This window comes from Protopterus annectens, chromosome 2.part0 (genome assembly GCF_019279795.1).
Source record: "Protopterus annectens isolate FY-2018-M chromosome 2.part0, PAN1.0, whole genome shotgun sequence".
In the NCBI taxonomy this organism is placed as follows: domain Eukaryota; kingdom Metazoa; phylum Chordata; order Ceratodontiformes; family Protopteridae; genus Protopterus; species Protopterus annectens.
In genome coordinates this window covers 1108763028-1108782839 of record NC_056728.1, presented here as the reverse complement: position 1 = coordinate 1108782839, position 19812 = coordinate 1108763028, and the positions used below count along the sequence as shown (strand labels likewise).

At 38.9% G+C, this 19812-nt stretch overlaps 1 protein-coding gene across 1 annotated transcript in view; it reads right to left on the bottom strand.

The window, feature by feature from the left end:
• PPA2 (inorganic pyrophosphatase 2) overlaps positions 1-19812 on the bottom strand; it is an 840704-nt gene that overhangs the window by 164340 nt on the left and 656552 nt on the right. Inside the window, exon 11 of the mRNA XM_044060377.1 lies at positions 12018-12087. Coding sequence (XP_043916312.1) covers positions 12018-12087 — 70 coding nt within the window. The remainder of the gene's footprint in view (positions 1-12017; positions 12088-19812) is intronic.

Here is a 19812-nt window from a genome sequence, read left to right as displayed (position 1 = left end):
TAATTAAAAATGTATACTTTAAAAGAGAGAGGGGGTTTGTAATGACAGCATTTTTATGTTTTTTTTTCCACCAAATTCAGAAATGCATATCCTGTTGCCTACATAATTCTAAGGGTCACATCTAATTGGAAGATCATCGATCCGCTTTATAGGTCATTGATCCAATAAGTAATCAGTGCTGTGTTTTACAGTCTTTGACAAGTTGTGAAAACATCTGAAATGGTATATTGATTCCTTACTAAGAAAAAAAAGCACAGGCTTAGAAAATGAACTATCCAGAAAGGCTTTGGGAACTGTCATTGGATCCAATTTTCTACAGGTTACATGCCTGGTTTATAAGGCAGAGTTCTGAACCAGTTCTGTTTGAAAGTCTATGCCTGAAATGTACCACTGGGGTCTATATGACCAGGTCATTTAACTTAGCACTTAGAATAAATATGAATAATACAAAAAAATCTGACAGGTATATTATATAAAATCTTCTAATTATATTATGGTATAAGCTCTTACCTGCAATCGGAAGTCATTCATTACATTTTTTTTGAGAAATAATACAGATGTGTATATAAGAAGAAAATGTCAACATGGTGTTTTGGCAATTAAGCTTCTTGATGGCCAGTATGGTCATGCATAAGGCTGACAGCCAAACCTATAACCCTGTGAATAAGAGTCCACATAGATGGACTTTAATATCTGGCTAAATTAATTGCAAGAATCTATGTTTCTGTAATCTTTCAAAAATAAATATTTCAAATTTTCAAACTATTTTTCAATGTTTACCATTGGATGTTGGCAAAAGATTATTAAAGTGAATGGAAAGTGGTCTAAAGGGAAGAGTTGTGAGGGAACCTATCTCGTTAGAGAAAGGAGAATAAGAATCTGTAGGGGGTGACACAAGTCAGTGCTCAGCTAATGTTTGTCACAGGTATGACACCTGGCATCACACACAGGGACGGTCTCTTTGTGAATTACATCAAAATACAAGACGTGTTTAAGGAGAGCAAGGCCAACAAAATGACATACTAGGGTTTGTCATCTTGTTAATTTCAGGGAACACAGAATAAAAATCCAAACATACAAAATATGTGGCTTATTTAAAATGGAACAAATCCATGTCGTTAGCTCCACAGACAAAGCTGCTCTTCAGTATCAGAATAACCACGGTGTACATCTGTTATCATCTCTTTTTCTGTTGCTATGGCATGCACTGCAGATGGCTCAGCTCTCCACTACTTATTCCATCCAAGGTGACATTCCAGGACAATATGTTACATCTCTAGATCTGTCTTTGTATTTTACTATTCTTGATATCGATTCAGGTATATTCTCAAGCATTTGTCTTCTTGGAGACTGAGACCTATTGCTGACAGCTTTGAACATTAAGCTGTGGACACAACTTATTTCTTGAAAGAAAAGTAAGACTGAATTTATTTCCTGGTGACTTTTGCTCAGGCCATATTTTCCTTATAGCTACTTTGGTTCTGAAATTCCTTTACTTTTTTTGTGTGATTGGTAGGTATGGTGCTACCCAGAGTATTTCTAGTTTTTTTTCCCTAGCAATTCTTCACTATTCTCTGGCAAATATGTTCTACTCAACACACTTTGATATGTATAGTTCTTTGCTAATCTGTATTTCACTTTTACGTCATACTTCTGTAGATTAAGTAATCTCCTCAGTAAATAGTAGATACCTTGAACAAACTTTCTATTTATACTTTGAAATGATTTCTGGTCTATTTCTACCAGAATCTTTACTAGAAGCAGATGTGTGGAACATCTCACATCCCTACATTATTGTTAAGGGTTTCTTTTCTATCCAAGCATATATTTTGTTCATTTGTACATGCCTATAAACCTATAAACAAATAGCTTGTTCTCTTACAGGACAACATCACTATAATATTCTGACTGGCATCTCATTGCAACATAAAAAGCTCATTCACATCATAACTAACATTTCTGCATCTCTAATTAGTTTTTGAGCACTTTGAGTCTCTTTTCCCATTAACTGTTCTATTACTAAGCTACAGTTTGCTCTAAAAGATTTCTTACAGTTTAGAAGCATGGTGTCCTCAGATTTGCTGCAGACTTTTAAGGTGCATCATTCAATGAAACCTCAACAATGCATATTTGTCTTCTGGAACTGGCATTTGCTTAGCTGCTCTTTTTTGCATTAGGCTTAAGTCAATTTGACCAGTGCATTTCAGACTTACCACTCATATTTTATATTTACATTTATTTAACTCGAAAATATACTGTCTTTATTTAATTAACAGTTGCATCAGAGTTTTGATATGCTCGTCTCATATCGAAACCAAAAGTAATACACCAATTATCTCCTGACGTTCTCTTCTCCTATCATGACCCCACACCAACAGATCATCAGTTATATGTTGGACAGGGGCAATAGGAGTTGATTTTAGTGTCTGATTGATCCAGACACCCTTGGGAACACGGTTGAACTTGGCTAGGCTTGTAAGGGCCCTGGAGCCGTTAGCCTAGTAATCTCATATGATCCTATGATTTTATGATTTTATGATCCTACGTTCATAAACTACTCCAAACCTTCAATTATGTGTGCAGCAGGTCTTTGGAATACCTCTTACATTAATAAAATGTCAAATAAAAGTCTACAGAACCGTTACATAACTAAATGTAGATTCAATGTACTCAATTTGTAACTTGCTTCATTTAGCTTTATCTGTCAGAAACCTTGGTTTGACTTTAGTACAGAAAATAATGTATCTGACATTCCTGAGACTGCTTCAATAACTGCAAATAGATATTCCTCTGTTTTAGTCACTTTACGCAGATATTTTTGAATCAGTACAAATGTGAACCTTGTTTATGATTACAACAGCAAACATACCAATAACCCATGTTGTTGATTCAAATTTCTTCCCAATAAAATTAAAATTCTGCATTCACTTAAGTTCCTGTTTCATTTTATGCTAAAGAGCTGTGGCGACTTTCCTTGAAGAATGTGTCACTTGCACAGCATCAGGCTTTATCTGTGTTTAGATAATGGGCAAAACATACATTGATACTCTTGGAGGGCAAACACTCTCCAACAGTGTATTAATGTATAGATGTTGTTGTACCTTTCAGCTTTTCCCGGTTAGGGGTCGCCACAGCGGAACTCCGGTCCACTAATGACTGGCAGTAGATTTTTACGTACCGAGTTGCCAGCCCTGACGCACAACCTTCAACGAAGGTATGCCCATTCACGCATGTCTCCACACAGAAGAGAATCGAATAGGACGTCTTTCTGTGAGGCGACAACGCTACTGCAGCACCACCACCACAGATATCACCTGGTAAAGAAGAAATATGTCACTTCATGGCAGCATATTATTTTGCCATGAAACATGGACTGAAAAAAAATCAAACAACCTCCATATTTTTTTATTACATCCTTATTTTATTTTTGCTTAGTAACTGAGGCTTTGCTATTAAAGGGTATAACATAAAAAGCAAAAAGTAAATAAAAAACAAACAGCAAAAGTAACTGAAGTAGTGGTTACAAGCACTTGCTACTTTTACTTGGCTAAGTGCAGCTTAAAAGATTTGTTTAGTAAGTGTGGAAAAATAAATGTGTATGTGCGTGTGAGAGAAAGAGAAAGAGAGAGAGAGGGAGAGCGCAAGTGAGAGACAGACTAAGCACATACCTCTTCAACTTCTTTGCTCATTAATTCTGGATAAAGTCAACAGTAATGAGGGGAAAATAAGTATGAAAGTCTTTCTGGCTTCAATGATTGTAATCTTCAGTGATGTACCAGAAAACAGATTTCCAATGGACAAAACATGTGTGTGTGTGTGTGTGTGTGTGTGTGTGTGTGTGTGTGTGTGTGTGTGTGTGTGTGTGTGTGTGTGTGTGTGTGTGTGCATGCGTGTGCGAACGAGAGTGTGGAAATGAAATACATAAATAATTTGTACTCAATGTAAAATACTTTCTCCAACAACAGCTACATAAGATACAAAAGTTTGAAACATGGAGTAAAGGAACTATTTGATATCAAAAATATTTAAAAAAATGTATATATCAATACATAAATACAAAGCAATTTGAGTTAGCCCATTATTCACCTGCTTGTGTCAGGTCTCACAACACTCCTGTTTGCATTATATCCTTATGGAAATTTCTCAAGTATGTAAAGAAATTAACATATTAATAAGAGATAACTGCTATGGTTCTGTGTAGTATCCAAGATGTGTACTGACTTAATGACTGATTCTGAATATACACACACTGAATTTATTTTATCATTCCTAGATTTTCAAAAGTAAAACAACTCAAGATATTTACATCTGTAAAAGGAGCTTGTAATTTTTAATTTCACATTTATGTGTCAGTAGCTTTAAACCTAATGGTTCCATCTAATGACTAGAATATAAGAATGGTCATGCAAAAAGCTCTCTGTTCAGTTCTGTTGTACCCCAGTGTACCATAAACATCTTGAGACAAAACATTTGCAATGTGCATCTGTGTCTAGCTTAAATTTAACATTCTGCTTATTATTTATCAGCATTTCTTTCCAACAGTCTGACTTGCATTTTCGTCATAATGCACTTGAGGCATTGTCAGATATCTCTCTATGAAGCCCTTTCAATTTTAGCAGAAATTACCAAAACTATTTGTTGGTGCAAATCATTTTTATAGTTCTGATCAATAATTTAGTAATCATGTAGAATAAGTTTATCTTTTCTTTTACATATTATACAAAATGTCAATTTCTAGCATACATTCTGTAAGATTTATTAAAAGCAGGTAATGTTTCTTCATGTTTATAGCTATAACTATTACTCTATGCTTAAATTTTAACTGCAAACTTAGACCCACACAAATCTGGTCTCCGTTTTTGTTGCACTACACCCTTATATGGCTCCCTTTTTGAAGTCAACCTTTTGAAATACAACTTCACTCTATTTCTGATTTCTGCCCATTTTTATTTCACTCATATTTTATTTTATAAAAACATAGATGTATACCAGCAATTCCACTTGCTCTGCACGTGTCCCGAGCTTTTGGTAAAGTCAGGCTGGATCTCTTGAAAGCACGCCTCTTTTTATAACTTCTTATACCACAAACTATTACATGCATTATCAGTGAATTATACAACTCATTAAATCTACAGTTAGCTCATTTTGTCTCTATATATTTTTGGGCCTGAGCCTTCCAACCATTAAGTCCCCCCTTACTGGACTACAGCCCATTTGTTTCCTACTGGTTGGGATGATCTCCAGGTCCACCAGGGTGACAGCTAACCTGGGGGGGGGGGGCAGCAATTCATTAAGCCATGAGCATTGCTTGGCCCTGCCCAGCATCCCAGTTATGAGGGTACTTTCTCTAGCCTGACCCTTCCTGTGGGCAGAAGAATGTAGAACATCATCATTACAGAGGACATAATGCATTCTGATTTCCCAAGTGCATGCTTCTACTCACTTACACAATGAAGGCTACTGCCAACTAGTGGTTTGGTGAACTATATGTCGACCCCAAGGTCACCTGCCCTACCCCTTCATTCAGAGGACTGCTATAGCATGTGACTGTCCCTGCCTCCCTCTCTCCCAGCATAGCCATAACCATCTTCTTCCAAGCTTCATCAACCAGTCAAAGTATTAATCAAACTCAGGCTGCCCAGGCAGTAAACTGGACTTTCTCTCTCTATTCCACCAGGCTGGGTAACATTGGTTTGTTTCTTCAACTCATTAACATAGGCATTGAAAATTTTTGCTGTGCCCTTGTAAACAACAAAGGGGGAACAAAGGGTATATTTCTTATAGGCTTATAATAATACCTGAAAATCTTCTCTTTTGCTGCTTTTTTCTCTATATCTTAAAAATCTTCAAGCTGTCTCCCTCATAAACATAAAGGAGTGAAATACACTGTCTCAGAAATTCATTAATGATCCCAGCTTGAGCCATATGACTTTTGCTAGACAAGCCAACTTGAAATTTTGAAATATGCAAGCTGTGAAAAGTTAAGACCTCATTAGTGGTTAATTTCCATGTTTCTGAGTTGCAGTTACTACTGCAACTTGTAGATTATGGCTGATCTGCACATCAGAGTAATAACCTGCTGCTAGTATAGACAGTGGCATCCCCATCACTCTCTTACAAACACATGTACACAAACATGAAACACACACACACACACGCATATACACACATGCACGTGTATACACACACACACACACACACACACACACACACACACACACACACACACACATACACACACACACACACACCTCAGTCCCTGTCCCTACCCTATCGACCCTCCCGTGGATCCCCACACCTCAGTAATACTTTAGTACCATTATGGCATGTATGTATTAGGCACTGTGGTATAGTGTATCCCCCACCCACCAAGCCTTGTTACAATGCTGGTTCTGTTACTATACTTTAAAGAATCATCCCTGATTTCCCAGTGGTTCTCTCCACCCCCTGATTCCAGTTACAGTATCATTGTCATTACAGCCCTTTGCAATGTAATCCTTGGAGTCCAGTGGCTCCACTCACCCCCAGTTCACCCATATGATGTCTGTGCCATTATGGCACTTTACAGTGTAATCCCTGGTACCCAGTGGTTCCCACCTTCTTCACTCTTACGATGTCTGTGCCATTATGGCACTTTACTTTATCCCTGGTATCTAATGGTTTCTCCCCTGCCCCAATCCCTGTACTATGGTTGGTGCCATTATGGTAGTTTAGAATGTAAACCCTGGTGTCTGCTTGTTTTCTCCAATCCTGTTATGATGTTCTCTGCTTTAGGGCACTTTAAGGAGAATTTCCTGGTGGTCTCGTGTATCCCCATCCCTTGGTCCTGTAGTAACTTCGGTACTGTTATGGTACTTTAAAGATGAAATCCTGGTGGTCTAGTGTATCCTTCGACTCCCATCTCTGTTTTGCTGCTTGTGCTCTGTGCTTTAGGTCCTTTAATAATGGTGTCTAGTGGTTCCTCCACCAAGTTCTTGTTCAGTACCATGACATGGTGGGGATGGTGTGCTGATCTACACGGACAAGTGTATTCCTGAATCTCTTGGCTATGCAAGTGCTCCTGGAGACAGAGTACAGAAGGCTATTGCCTCTTCCAGTGTAATGAATCATTAGCACTTAGAATGGCCACTGGACAAGCCCTTCACACTGCTCCTGCAAGTCTTCTAATCCACTCACACTTAGGAATAAACTGAATTTCTGGATCTAAAGCTTCCAGTTTTTCAGCTAAATTTCACTGAAGCAAAATAATTTCTAGAAGATGCAGCTGGAGCGTTTTTTTAATTAGGATATACTTCTGTACCTTCAAACACAAAGGCTTTTAAAAGTAATGCATATGTTCAGTACTGTAGATATACTGTAGATATATTTCTCCATTCTGATACCATGTACTGTTTGGAGTGAGTATGTGGCAAAAAGAAACTGAGGATTTGTGAATAAATTGCATGAGGTATATAGTCAGAGTGAGCTCTATAGAAAAGATGGACCACATAAAGTACAACTTCCTGCAGCTTGTTAGCATTTAAAGCTCTATGTCCGGTACTACTCAATATACACCTCTAGATGTCAATTATTGTTTCTTTGATCTCCCAGCTGATACCTAGAAATGTTAACTAGTAAGAGTGTCAGAGAAGAAATATGCACTGCATTATAATATTTTACCATTCGTTTACTACCATTATAGTATATGGCACTACCATTATAATATATCTTACCATTCCTGATATCTGGAAAATCTCCCACATTATCCCCTTACATAAAGGCAGTAACTCCAATGATTATTCCAACTACAGGCCCATAGCTCTTATCACCCTTAGCAAAATTTATGGAAAAATGCATTCACCAGTGCATTTCAGACAGTCAACTACTAAACCACTTAACCCAACATAATATACTAGCTAACTGTCAGCATGGCTTCAGGCCATTTCATAGTACCACCACAACTCTCCTATCTTTCACTGACTCCATCAATAAAAAACGTAATAACAACATCCTCTCATCAGCACTCTTTACAGATCTGTCAAAAGCCTCTGATATGGTCAACCACCCCCTGCTCATAAAAACTCTTGAATCCCTTTCTCTAGACACCAAGGCTGTTCTCTGGTTCAAGTCCTACCTTAACAATAGGCAACAAGCAGTCCTCTGGGAGAATAAACGATGTTCCCACTGCCAGTCTCCCTCAGAGTCCCACAGGGCTCCATTCTAGGTCCACTTCTATTCTCATTATTCATCAATGACCTTCACTTAGCAATCCCTCAAGCTACCTGCATACAATATGCAGATGATTCCACACTCATATGTTCTGCCAACTCCACATATGAACTACAATCTCTAACTCAACAGTATTTAACACAGTCGAGGCTTGGTTCTTAAAATGTTGCCTCCTTTTGAACGTCAAAAAAAAACAAGCTATTAACTCTTTGCATATAACAGTAAGTCCCCCCTATAAATTTCTCTATCAAATCGAATAATGGCACCCTTATAACCCCTGATTCAACCACCAAACTGTTAGGAATCACAATTGACAATAACCTTACCTTTGATAACCATATAAATAACACTATAAAAACCATAAATAGAAAACTGGGCTCCCTATATAGAATAAAACCATTCTTAATACCAACAGCCAGAACTACAATAGCCCACTCCCATCTAATCTCAACTCTTCTTTATGCTTCCCCCATTTATACTAACCTAAAGAAAAATAATCTCGCTAAACTAGCCAACTCCTATAACAATATTGCCAGATTTGCCACTGGGAACCCATTTAGTACTCACCACTATCTGAACCTACAGCAGCTAGACTGGCTTGCACTAAAAAAAACATTTTGATACATTCCCAACTTACCATTGTTCATAGGATATTCTACCAACCTAACAACACAACAATACTTTCTAACCTTATTACCCCCTATACAAACCTCAATTACTTACGCTCTTCCACTAAACTATTGGCTAGCATTAAGAAGTCTAATAACTTGGCAGGTGACTCCTTGTTCTCTAATACTGCTGGGACATATCGGAACCTGTCGCCATCTGATCTAACCTTACTTCCCTCCTTTCTATACTCTTTAAACAAAGGCTCAAGATATATCTTAAAACACACTGGTTATGCCCTTGCTGTTACCCTGACTAATCTTCTGCTTTCTCTATTACCTTATCTTTATACTGCCTCCCTTCGCCAATTAATACTGCTTACCCCTTAGGAAGTAGTAATTGTCTTAAATTATTGCTACAACTAGGAGATGAATTAAACTGTGACTGGATTGTAAACTACCTGACATGTTTTAATGTAAGAGTATCTTAACCTTTTAGATCTTTTCAGCTAATGCTCTCTGATTATTTTAACATAATTTCTTTTATACTTGTGTATGATAATCTTTTTGTATGGTGTGTTGTATAAATAGTACAAATTTTTTGCTAATGCTCTCTGATTATTTCTAACATCATTTTCTTTTATATTTGTGCATGATAATTTTTTTGTATGTTATTGTTGGAGCTTTTCTCCCCTGGCCTCTGCTGAAAATGGAAATATATCCAGTTGGACTAGCCCGGTTAATCAATTTAAAATAAAATAAATAAAATAAATTTTGAATCTGTAATTCTTCTTTTGTAAACTGCTGCATCGTCTATGACATTCATAGAAACCTGCCACTGGATGATCTTGTTATTCAGTGGTTCCAGTCCTACTTAAATAATAGAAAACAAGCTGTACTATGGCAAAAACCTTATCTTTCCACCTTCCAGTTACCCTAGGAGTCCCACAAGGATCTATATTGGGACCTTTACTTTTCTCCATCTTTACAAATTACCTCCATTCTGTAATCCCACAAGCCACCTGCATCCAATACGCAGATGACTCCACACTTATATGCTCTGCCACTTCCCCATCAGAACTTCAATCCCTAACCCAAAAGACCTTTAATACAGTTGAAAATTGGCTCCTGCATAGATATCTTATCTTAAACCCAAAGAAAACAAAAATGCTACTATTCACACCCACCCGTAGAACCTCCCCACTTAACTTTACCATAATCTCTAGTAACGGAACCATTATATCTCCTGATACTACCACTAAACTACTCGGGGTTCTAATTGATAATAATCTCTCTTATGAGCCTCACATCAATAACACTATAAAAACAGTTAATAAGAAATTTGGTTCCCTCTATAGGATCAAACCCTTTTTGACTCCATTAGCTAGAATTACCATTGCCCGCACCCACCTTATATTTACTCTGCTTTATGCCTCTCCCATCTATACCAAATTATGTAAAAGTGCTCTGAATAAGCTACCTACCTCGTACAACAATATTGCCAGATTTGCTGCAGGGTCCTCCTATAGAACCCATCATTGTATCAATTTGAATCAACTAGACTGGCTTGAATTGCCAAACCTAATATTATTCAATCAAATAATTGTAACCCACAAGATCCTGTACCACCCACAAAATACTCCTATACTCACTTCCTTGGTCACCTCCTATAATAATCTCAAAATCCTTCGCTCAATCTAACAAACTACTAGTACAACTATCTAAATCTAATAACTCAGCAGGGGACACTCTGTTCTCTAATACAGTGGGTAAAACCTGGAACAGTCTCCCTAATCACCTAACCTCACTATCCTCAGTTAACCTATTTAAAAGTAAACTTAAACCTTACCTCAAATCACACTGGCTATGCCCCTGCGCTAATCAAGATTAAACAACTTCCTCTGCCCATTATAACATCATTTTTATCACTTATCTTATTGAGGGCATATACCTATGTATATAGTGTCTGTCTTATCAACTAAACCAGCCTACATTTTTAGGACTTGTGTGTAAATTTTATAGTATGAGTGTGTTCAGGTATTGCTTATAAAGTACATTCTCTACATTTCTCATTTTTTAACATGTTTTGTGTGACTTCCTAATTAATAGTTCAAATGTCTTTTGCAAATATCATTGTCCTTATGTATTGGTTGTTTAACTTGTGGAGCTTTTCTCCCCGGGCCTCTACTGAAAATGGATATATATCCAGTTGGACTAGCCCGGTCAACAAATGTAAAATAAAATAAATAAATTAAAAATAGTACTGGTACTGAAGGAATAATTTTCCCAGTGGTTACTGATGTTCTATATCAAGGCTGCTTTCACATTTCCTATTGCTGTCTCTTAGCTGAAGTAGTTGCACATTACCTTTAATAGTATTAATACACCTGTTTAGATTACCCATTTGATAATGCATTGTATTTTACATGTACCTTCATGTTTACAGAACCATATGATATACATGCTATCAGAAACTATCAGAGTAAATATGACAAGGTGGTCAGCAAAGCTGCCAGTGAGATTTTTATCTAGTACAGCTATGGTTATATTAAGTGTTGCTCATATGAATAATTAAGCAGATGGTCATAATGTCCTATTTTGTTCAAATCTTTACAACCAAGCAATCTAGATAGAAATCACTGGATTTACATGAAAACGCATGATTTTCAAACCAAAATGTTGACAGTATTTGTCCAGTCTGAAGAGCTAATTAGTAATTTACAACATTTTAGAAAATGTTTCAATATACTACAAGGTGGTTACTGTAGCTTATTAAATCCTTATGACTTGTAATCTAATGAATGCTACCATTGTAAAGACAAGAGTGTGATGAACAAAGTTTCTGTTCAAAATGTCTTAGTAGCATTTGTGGTTAAAATGTATGAAAATGTATTAATATAAAGAGTTTTTAACTTTATGCTATCAAGAGGGGAACAGGACAACCAAAATTCCTGTTCAAGAACTTAAACTACAATCTTACAGAGCACTTGTGGGTATGATGGCATATTGCTAATGTACAGGTAATATAAATCAAAAGTGAAACAGAACAAAAATACTGAGGACTGCATTTTGCAAATGCAATGAACAGGTTTGATTTTCTTCTGTGCAAACAAAACATGCAGAGATACACAGACATGTGAACATACACACAAATATTTTTTATACACACAGTCACACACAGAAATGCTTAATTCACAAACTTACCAACTGTACAAGGGATCTGGCTTCCTTTTCAGAGCAGCAGAAAGGGCTATCACTCACAGTCACATTTGTGCTGAAAATTAATTAAATATGTCAAGACAGGTCAATAAAGTGTAGAGTGTGAATGGCACTTCAGTCCAAAGAGATGTGATGTTACTTTTAGGACCATATTTAAATATCAGATAAAAAACACTATTAACTTTAGAAGTATTAAATGCAGGTACTATACTATATGCATACTAGTTAAATGATGTTACTTTTGTACAAATGTGACTTGGTTAACCTTATAGATATGTCTACACTGCGCAACCACACTTTATAGCAGTATAGGAGGTTTGGATACATTTATGTCTGACAGTTAATTCTAATCATGTATATTAAGCTGTCAAACTGATCATCAATTAAAATGCTTAGCTGTGCACAAACATTTTAAAATTAAAAATTGTGCTATAAAGAGCAGGTCACCAACATGTAACTGCAGCAGAAGATTTATGAATGAATGATATCATCAAATCACAAAATGGGGCTTTATACAGAAATCTTCATGGCATTCTCTTGTAGGGCTACTCATACCAGCTTAGATGTCCAGAGATGTTACACACACTGCTTTTAAATAATGCAGCAGACTTCATCAGTGCTTTACTACAATTACTTTGTTGACCACAGCTCATTTATAGAACTGAAGCACCCAGCTGGTATGTCATGTCATACAGCATAAGGAGTCCTGACCTGCTGTCTATGATTCCCTCTAGGATTTGCTACAGTCACAGAGGGTTTTACATAACTTTTCTTTGTCTTTTTTAGGATTCCAAAGCTCATACAGAGGTGAATACAGTTTAGTGGGTAACACTACCACCTCACAATAAGAAGTTTTCCAGTTCAATAATAAGCTGGAGGGCCTTGTCTGCAGAGTCTCTATGTATTCCTTGTGTTTGCAGGAGATTTTACTAGGTGCTCCAGGCTCATCAAACCTCCCAAAGACGTGACAGAGGACAATTCTCCAAATTCTCAGTAGATGTGTGTAGGTTGTAAGCAAGAGAATGCATTCTGAAATGGACTAATACCTATCCAGAATTAACTTTAATGCCTTGCATCCACTAGCTGCTAGAATAAGCACTGGCATCCCTGGGACCCTGTAAGGACGCCAAAGAAAACTCACTGGAATTGCCTGCTGTGAAGGGTAGATTTCTTGGTTTATACTCCTTGTCCTGTTTTTTTGTATTATTTCTAGTTTGATTGTAGTGTGTGGTAAGCTATTAAAAGGTATAATTAGTAGAGCAAAGCTGTGTCTCATAAGAATTAGACATTAATTACCTGTGAACTCAGGGACAAACTAGAGACCAGTATTTTAAGTAGGAAAAACATTACAAGGTTTTCAAGAATTGTCCACCCCTTATCTTAATTTGATCCCACAGTTACCTCACACTCCTCTATCACTGGCTCTTGCACAAAAGTATATTTTGTCATTACGGCCCTTAGTTACCTGCATTCATACCAGACAGAGCTACTTGGGGAGATGAGGAGAGACATTGTTGAACACTCTGCTCAGGTTTTTAAAGAGGACAAAGCCCTGGCATCGAGTAGCATTCTACTATAACCAAGAACGATGCCTACATTCAAGGATAAAATAACTGAATTCAATAATTGTCTGGTAAGCTGGTGTCATTCTAGGTGGATCCTTTCTGTGCTAGCACTGGATAAAAAGGTTAATAGATCCACCTGCTTTGCCAGGGATGGCCTGCATCTTTCACCTTTTGTTTTTTGCACATAGGCTACAAATTTTGTTACCCCCAAAGTGCATTTTATATGCAGTCCACCTGATGGACATCACAACAAAGCAAATTCCAATCTTGATAATATCAACATAGCACTACCAAATGCCCGAAGTCTAAACAAATCTCTGAACTTGAGTACTTCCTGAAACTGAAGGACATCAATGATAGCACCTCTGCATTCCAGGTTACATTGCCTATCACATACTTAATACATGGGCACCTCTGCATTCCAGGGTACAGTGCCTATCACATACTTAATACATGGGCCCTTCTGCATTCCAGGGTACAGTGCCTATCACATACTTATTACATGGGCCTCTCTGCATTCCAGGGTACAGTGCCTATCACATACTTAATACATGGGCACCTCTGCATTCCAGGGTACAGTGCCTATCACATACTTAATACATGGGCACCTCTGCATTCCAGGGTACAGTGCCTATCACATTCATAATACATGGGCACCTCTGCATTCCAGGGTACACTGCCTATCACATACTTCATACATGGGCACCTCTGCATTCCAGGGTACACTGCCTATCACATACTTCATATATGGGCATCTCTGCATTCCAGGGTACACTGCCTATCACATACTTCATACATGGGCACCTCTGCATTCCAGGGTACACTGCCTATCACATACTTCATACATGGGCACCTCTGCATTCCAGGGTACACTGCCTATCACATACTTCATACATGGGCACCTCTGCATTCCTGGGTACACTGCCTATCACATACTTCATACATGGGCACCTCTGCATTCCAGGGTACACTGCCTATCACATACTTCATACATGGGCACCTCTGCATTCCAGGGTACACTGCCTATCACATACTTCATACATGGGCACCTCTGCATTCCAGGGTACAGTGCCTATCACATACTTCATACATGGGTACCTCTGCATTCCAGTGTACAGTGCCTATCGCATACTTAATACATGGGCACCTCTGCATTCCAGGGTACAGTGCCTATCACATACTTAAAGCATGGGCACCTCTGCATTCCAGGGTACAGTGCCTATCACATACTTAATACATGGGCACCTCTGCATTCCAGGGTACAGTGCCTATCGCATACTTAATACATGGGCACCTCTGCATTCCAGGGTACAGTGCCTAGCACATACTTAATACACGGGCACCTCTGCATTCCAGGGTACAGTGCCTATCACATACTTCATACATGGGCACCTCTGCATTCCAGGGTGCAGTGCCTATCACATACTTAATACATGGGCACCTCTGCATTCCAGGGAACAGTGCCTATCACATACTTAATACATGGGCACCTCTGCATTCCATGGTACAATTTCTATCCCATACTTAATACATGGGCCCCTCGGCATTCCAGGGTACAGTGCCTATCACATACTTAATACATGGCACCTCTGCATTCCAGGGTACAGTGCCTATCACATACTTAATACATGGGCCACTCTGCATTCCAGGGTACAGTGCCTATCATATACTTAATACATGGGCCCCTCTGCATTCCAGGGTACAGTGCCTATCACATACTTAATACAAGGGCACCTCTGCATTCCAGGGTACAGTGCCTATCACATACTTAATACATGGGCACCTCTGCATTCCAGGGTGCAGTGCCTATCACATACTTAATACATGGGCACCTCTGCATTCCAGGGAACAGTGCCTATCACATACTTAATACATGGGCACCTCTGCATTCCATGGTACAATTTCTATCCCATACTTAATACATGGGCCCCTCTGCATTCCAGGGTACAGTGCCTATCACATACTTAATACATGGGCACCTCTGCATTCCAGGGTACAGTGCCTATCACATACTTAATACATGGGCCACTCTGCATTCCAGGGTACAGTGCCTATCACATACTTAATACATAGGCCCCTCTGCATTCCAGGGTACAATGCCTATCACATACTTATTACATGGGCCCCTCTGCATTCCAGGGTACAGTGCCTATCACATACTTATTACATGGGCCCCTCTGCATTCCTGGGTACCGTGCCTATCACATACTTATTACATGGGCCCCTCTGCATTCCAGGGTACAGTGCCTATCACATACTTAATACATGGGCCCCTCTGCATTCCAGGGTACAGTGCCTATCACATACTTATTACATGGGCCCCTCTGTATTCCAGGGTACAGTGCCTATCACATACTTAATACATGGGCCCCTCTGCATTCCAGGGTACAGTGCCTATCACATACTTATTACATGGGCCCCTCTGCATTCCAGGGTACAGTGCCTATCACATACCTAATGCATGGGCTCCTCTGCATTCCAGGGTACAGTTCCTATCACATTCTTAATACATGGGCACCTCTGCATTCCAGGGTACAGTGCCTATCACATTCTTAATACATGGGCACCTCTGCATTCCAGGGTACAGTGCCTATCACATACTTAATACATGGGCACCTCTGCATTCCAGGGTACAGTGCCTATCACATACTTAATACATGGGTACCTCTGCATTCCAGGGTACAGTGCCTATCACATACTTCATACATGGGCACCTCTGCATTCCAGGGTACACTGCCTATCACATACTTCATACATGGGCACCTCTGCATTCCAGGATACGGTGCCTATCACATACTTAATACATGGGCAACTTCATGGGGAGTATCCGTAATTTGTTTATAACCCCATTGTTTCCCACCAGATTTTGCATAACACAAACCTGGAACTGGTTTTGGTCCTAGTTGCACTCAAAATTAATTATCATATTTATCATCATCATCATCACCAGTTCTCTTTTCCCCAGATTTTACTCAAGTTGAGGTGTCAAATTAAGTGTTACCACCTCTCTCTCCGTTTAGTGTTGTACTCCTATGTTCTTTAACAATAAGCCTAACAGTTACAGGCCTTCTCTCACACAGTCCATCCATATCTTGGCTGGATGTCATTTCTCCTTGCCTTGTGCCTATCTCTCCTGAATGTCTTTCACCAGATCACCTTCTGTTTTCCTGCATATGTGTCCAAACCAGTGTAATATGTTCTCTTTAACCTCTGCAAGGCACAGTTCTGTAAGTAAACTTACCATAACAGTAGACATTCAAATAATCATTGTTTCAGTAGCTTTAGCTATATAGAGGTTTATACCACATAGGATATAACAGCCAGCCAGCTTTCAAAGGGCATCTTCCATACCCCCAAACTATCAGTCAGCTTGAGCTGAGATGACTAAAAAGACTTTGGTTGCCAAGCCCTTTAAGGCTTTCATTCCAACAAAGAGAAGCTGAACACTGAAATGGCAATGCTAAGAACAACAAAAAATAAATGTCCGCACCGCAACACACCAGAAAACAAGGAAGATGGAGCGAGAGAGGAGCAGTGATCATTCGAACATCAGTTACGATAAGTTTACTTACACAACTGTACTCTGTAAATATTTATCACTGCTGCAGTAGCTTTAGTTATATGGGTACATTAACCTAACTTACTACATTTGGGAGGTGGTAGAAGAAGGATCTAGGAGCCCCTGGTCCTAGAAAAGCCTGATCTAGAAACAGAAAAGTAATCAAGCTTGTAATGCTTTGTAATAAGTACAGAGAACCAAGTTGCTACTTCTAGAATACTTCTAGAATTCAACCCTTTCCAAAAAGTCACAGATGAAGTCAAGGATCTAGAACAGTAGACCATGACCCTGCATGGAATAGTTTTGTTGTGGTCAGAATAACAAAAGGTAACAGCCTGAGACAACCATTTGGAAATAGTCAGCCTTGACCCAGGTTGTCCCTTACTATTCCATTCACAAGAAATGAACAATTGATCAAAAGATCTGAAACATTTAGTTCTGTCTAGATATCACCTGAGTTGTCTGTGGACATCCAAGGTATGGAGTATCCTTTCTTGCTCTCACTTTTAGGTTTGAGAAAGAACTTGGGGGAGTTGGATAGCTTATCTTAATATAAACGCAGATACCACTCTAAGCAAAAAAGAAAGATTTGTTTTCAAGTAAACTCTGTCTCTGTGGGAAATCACATAGGGCTGACTCACCACAAGAGCTTGCAACTCAGATCATACCTCTCAAGTGTACCTCATTACGAGGAACGTACCTCATTTGGGGTCTTAAACAGTTCATGTTCCTCGAAGTTCCTCAAAGTTCCACATTGAAAGAGTCAGTCACACATTCAGTGTTAGGAATTTCTTTAAGTGAAATCCATGGTAAACAGAAATTAATCATATTAATTCATGACAGGATCTTCTTTATAAGTAAAACCAGCATATTTCAACCATCCTATGACCTTCCTAGCGGAAGTTGTTAGTAAGCCATTAGCATACATCCCACATTTTGCCCATATGTTCCACATTATGAAGGCGAGTGTTCCTCATTTTGGGGATGGAAGGTTGAGAGCTATGACTCAGATACCCTTCTTTCAGTGGTCAGAACAATGAGTAAAATTGCATTCCATGTTAAGAACCTCAATTCAACCAGTTTAGCTGGTTCAAATGGAGCAAGTGTTACCTTCTCTAACACAAAATTAAGATTCCAGGGAGGGGCTAACAGTTTTCTTGAAAGTCTCTTACACAAAACACTCTTCAAAAACATTTTGACATGAAAATGCATTGAAAGAGGAGGATCCAATGGCAGACATGCTGAAATGACTGATAAATGAACCTTGACAGACAACTAACCCTGAATGGGAGCTGGTTATGTTGTAGGCACCAGCTATTAAACCTTTTTCATTTGCTAGTACATGATCTTCTAGCAGCAGGCTTTCTTGTCTCTGTCAGTATCTGCTGCACATCCTCAGTAAATAGGTGCTTGAAGGGAATTAAGTCTCTATCAGCCAGGCAGTCAATTAAAGTTGATTGTGGTCGAGGTACATCAAACTCACCCTTGATCTTGTGTGAGTAGATCCATTCTGTGAGGAAGCTTGCAGCAACTACCCCTGGCAATTTCCACAAGAAGGCAGAACCACTGTTGCCTGGGCAGGAAGACAGTCACCACAATGATCTCAGGGGATAAGTACCCTGGATATCAGTGAAAATGGAGGAAAAGCATACAAGAACATTCCTGTCCAAAGAAATGAAAAGGCATCTTTGTTCCAGGCCTTCTTGCATGGAAACCTGGAGCAGAATCTTGTCAGCTGAATGCTCAAAAAGGAGGAAAATAGGTCTATTTGAGGAACTCTCCACAGATGGTTAAAATCTAGGAAGAACCCCAATGTAATTTCCATTCACAAGTGTCTGTCTTTGTCCTGCTCAGTTTGTCTGCCACATGATTTTGCTCTGTTGGAATGTAGGATACCTGTAGAGTGAGACTATGCTATGAAGCTCACATGGCTAGCCTACAAAGGGGGTACAACTGGGTTTCCCCCTGTTTGCTTGCTGGTGTACCACATAACTGTGGTATTGTGTTCAACAACTTGAAGAGGTCCCAACAACCAAAGGTGATTCAGAGAGTCCAGTGTCTTAATCATGGCAAGCATCCTTTTTATATTTATGTTCTTGTATCTGTCCTTGATGTCACAGACATCTTGTACTTTTATCCTTCCTGAAACTGCTCCCCAAGCAACCTTCGAAGCATCTACGGTTACTGACTGTTATGGAACAGGGAGGGTGAAGGGGAAACTCGTATTTAAGGATATTTGCCGAGTGATGTCTCTTCTGACAAACAAAAGCACTGGGACTGGAAAAGAAAAGGGATGTTGGTGCTGGGACCAAAGAGGCTTCAGATACCACTGTATCTTTCTGATATGGAATTTTGCCAGGGGTATTATGAGATCATAGATGACTGTAGATGCAAGATCCTAAAGTATTCCCTCACAGTGACTGAAGACTGAGTGAAATAAACTTAGAAGTAGATTTAGATATATGTTTTAGAAAAGCTCTTTGAACTGAGGTGTATATCAATCCTGTGTGAAGAAGTAAAAAAAGACTTTTGAATGTTCTCTTGGAAACCTAGCTTGCATAAGAGATCCCTCAATCAATTGAGAAGTTCCTAACACTTTGAAAAAGGTTCTGCAAAGGTAAGCAGTTCACCTAAATATGGAAAAATGTGTATACCC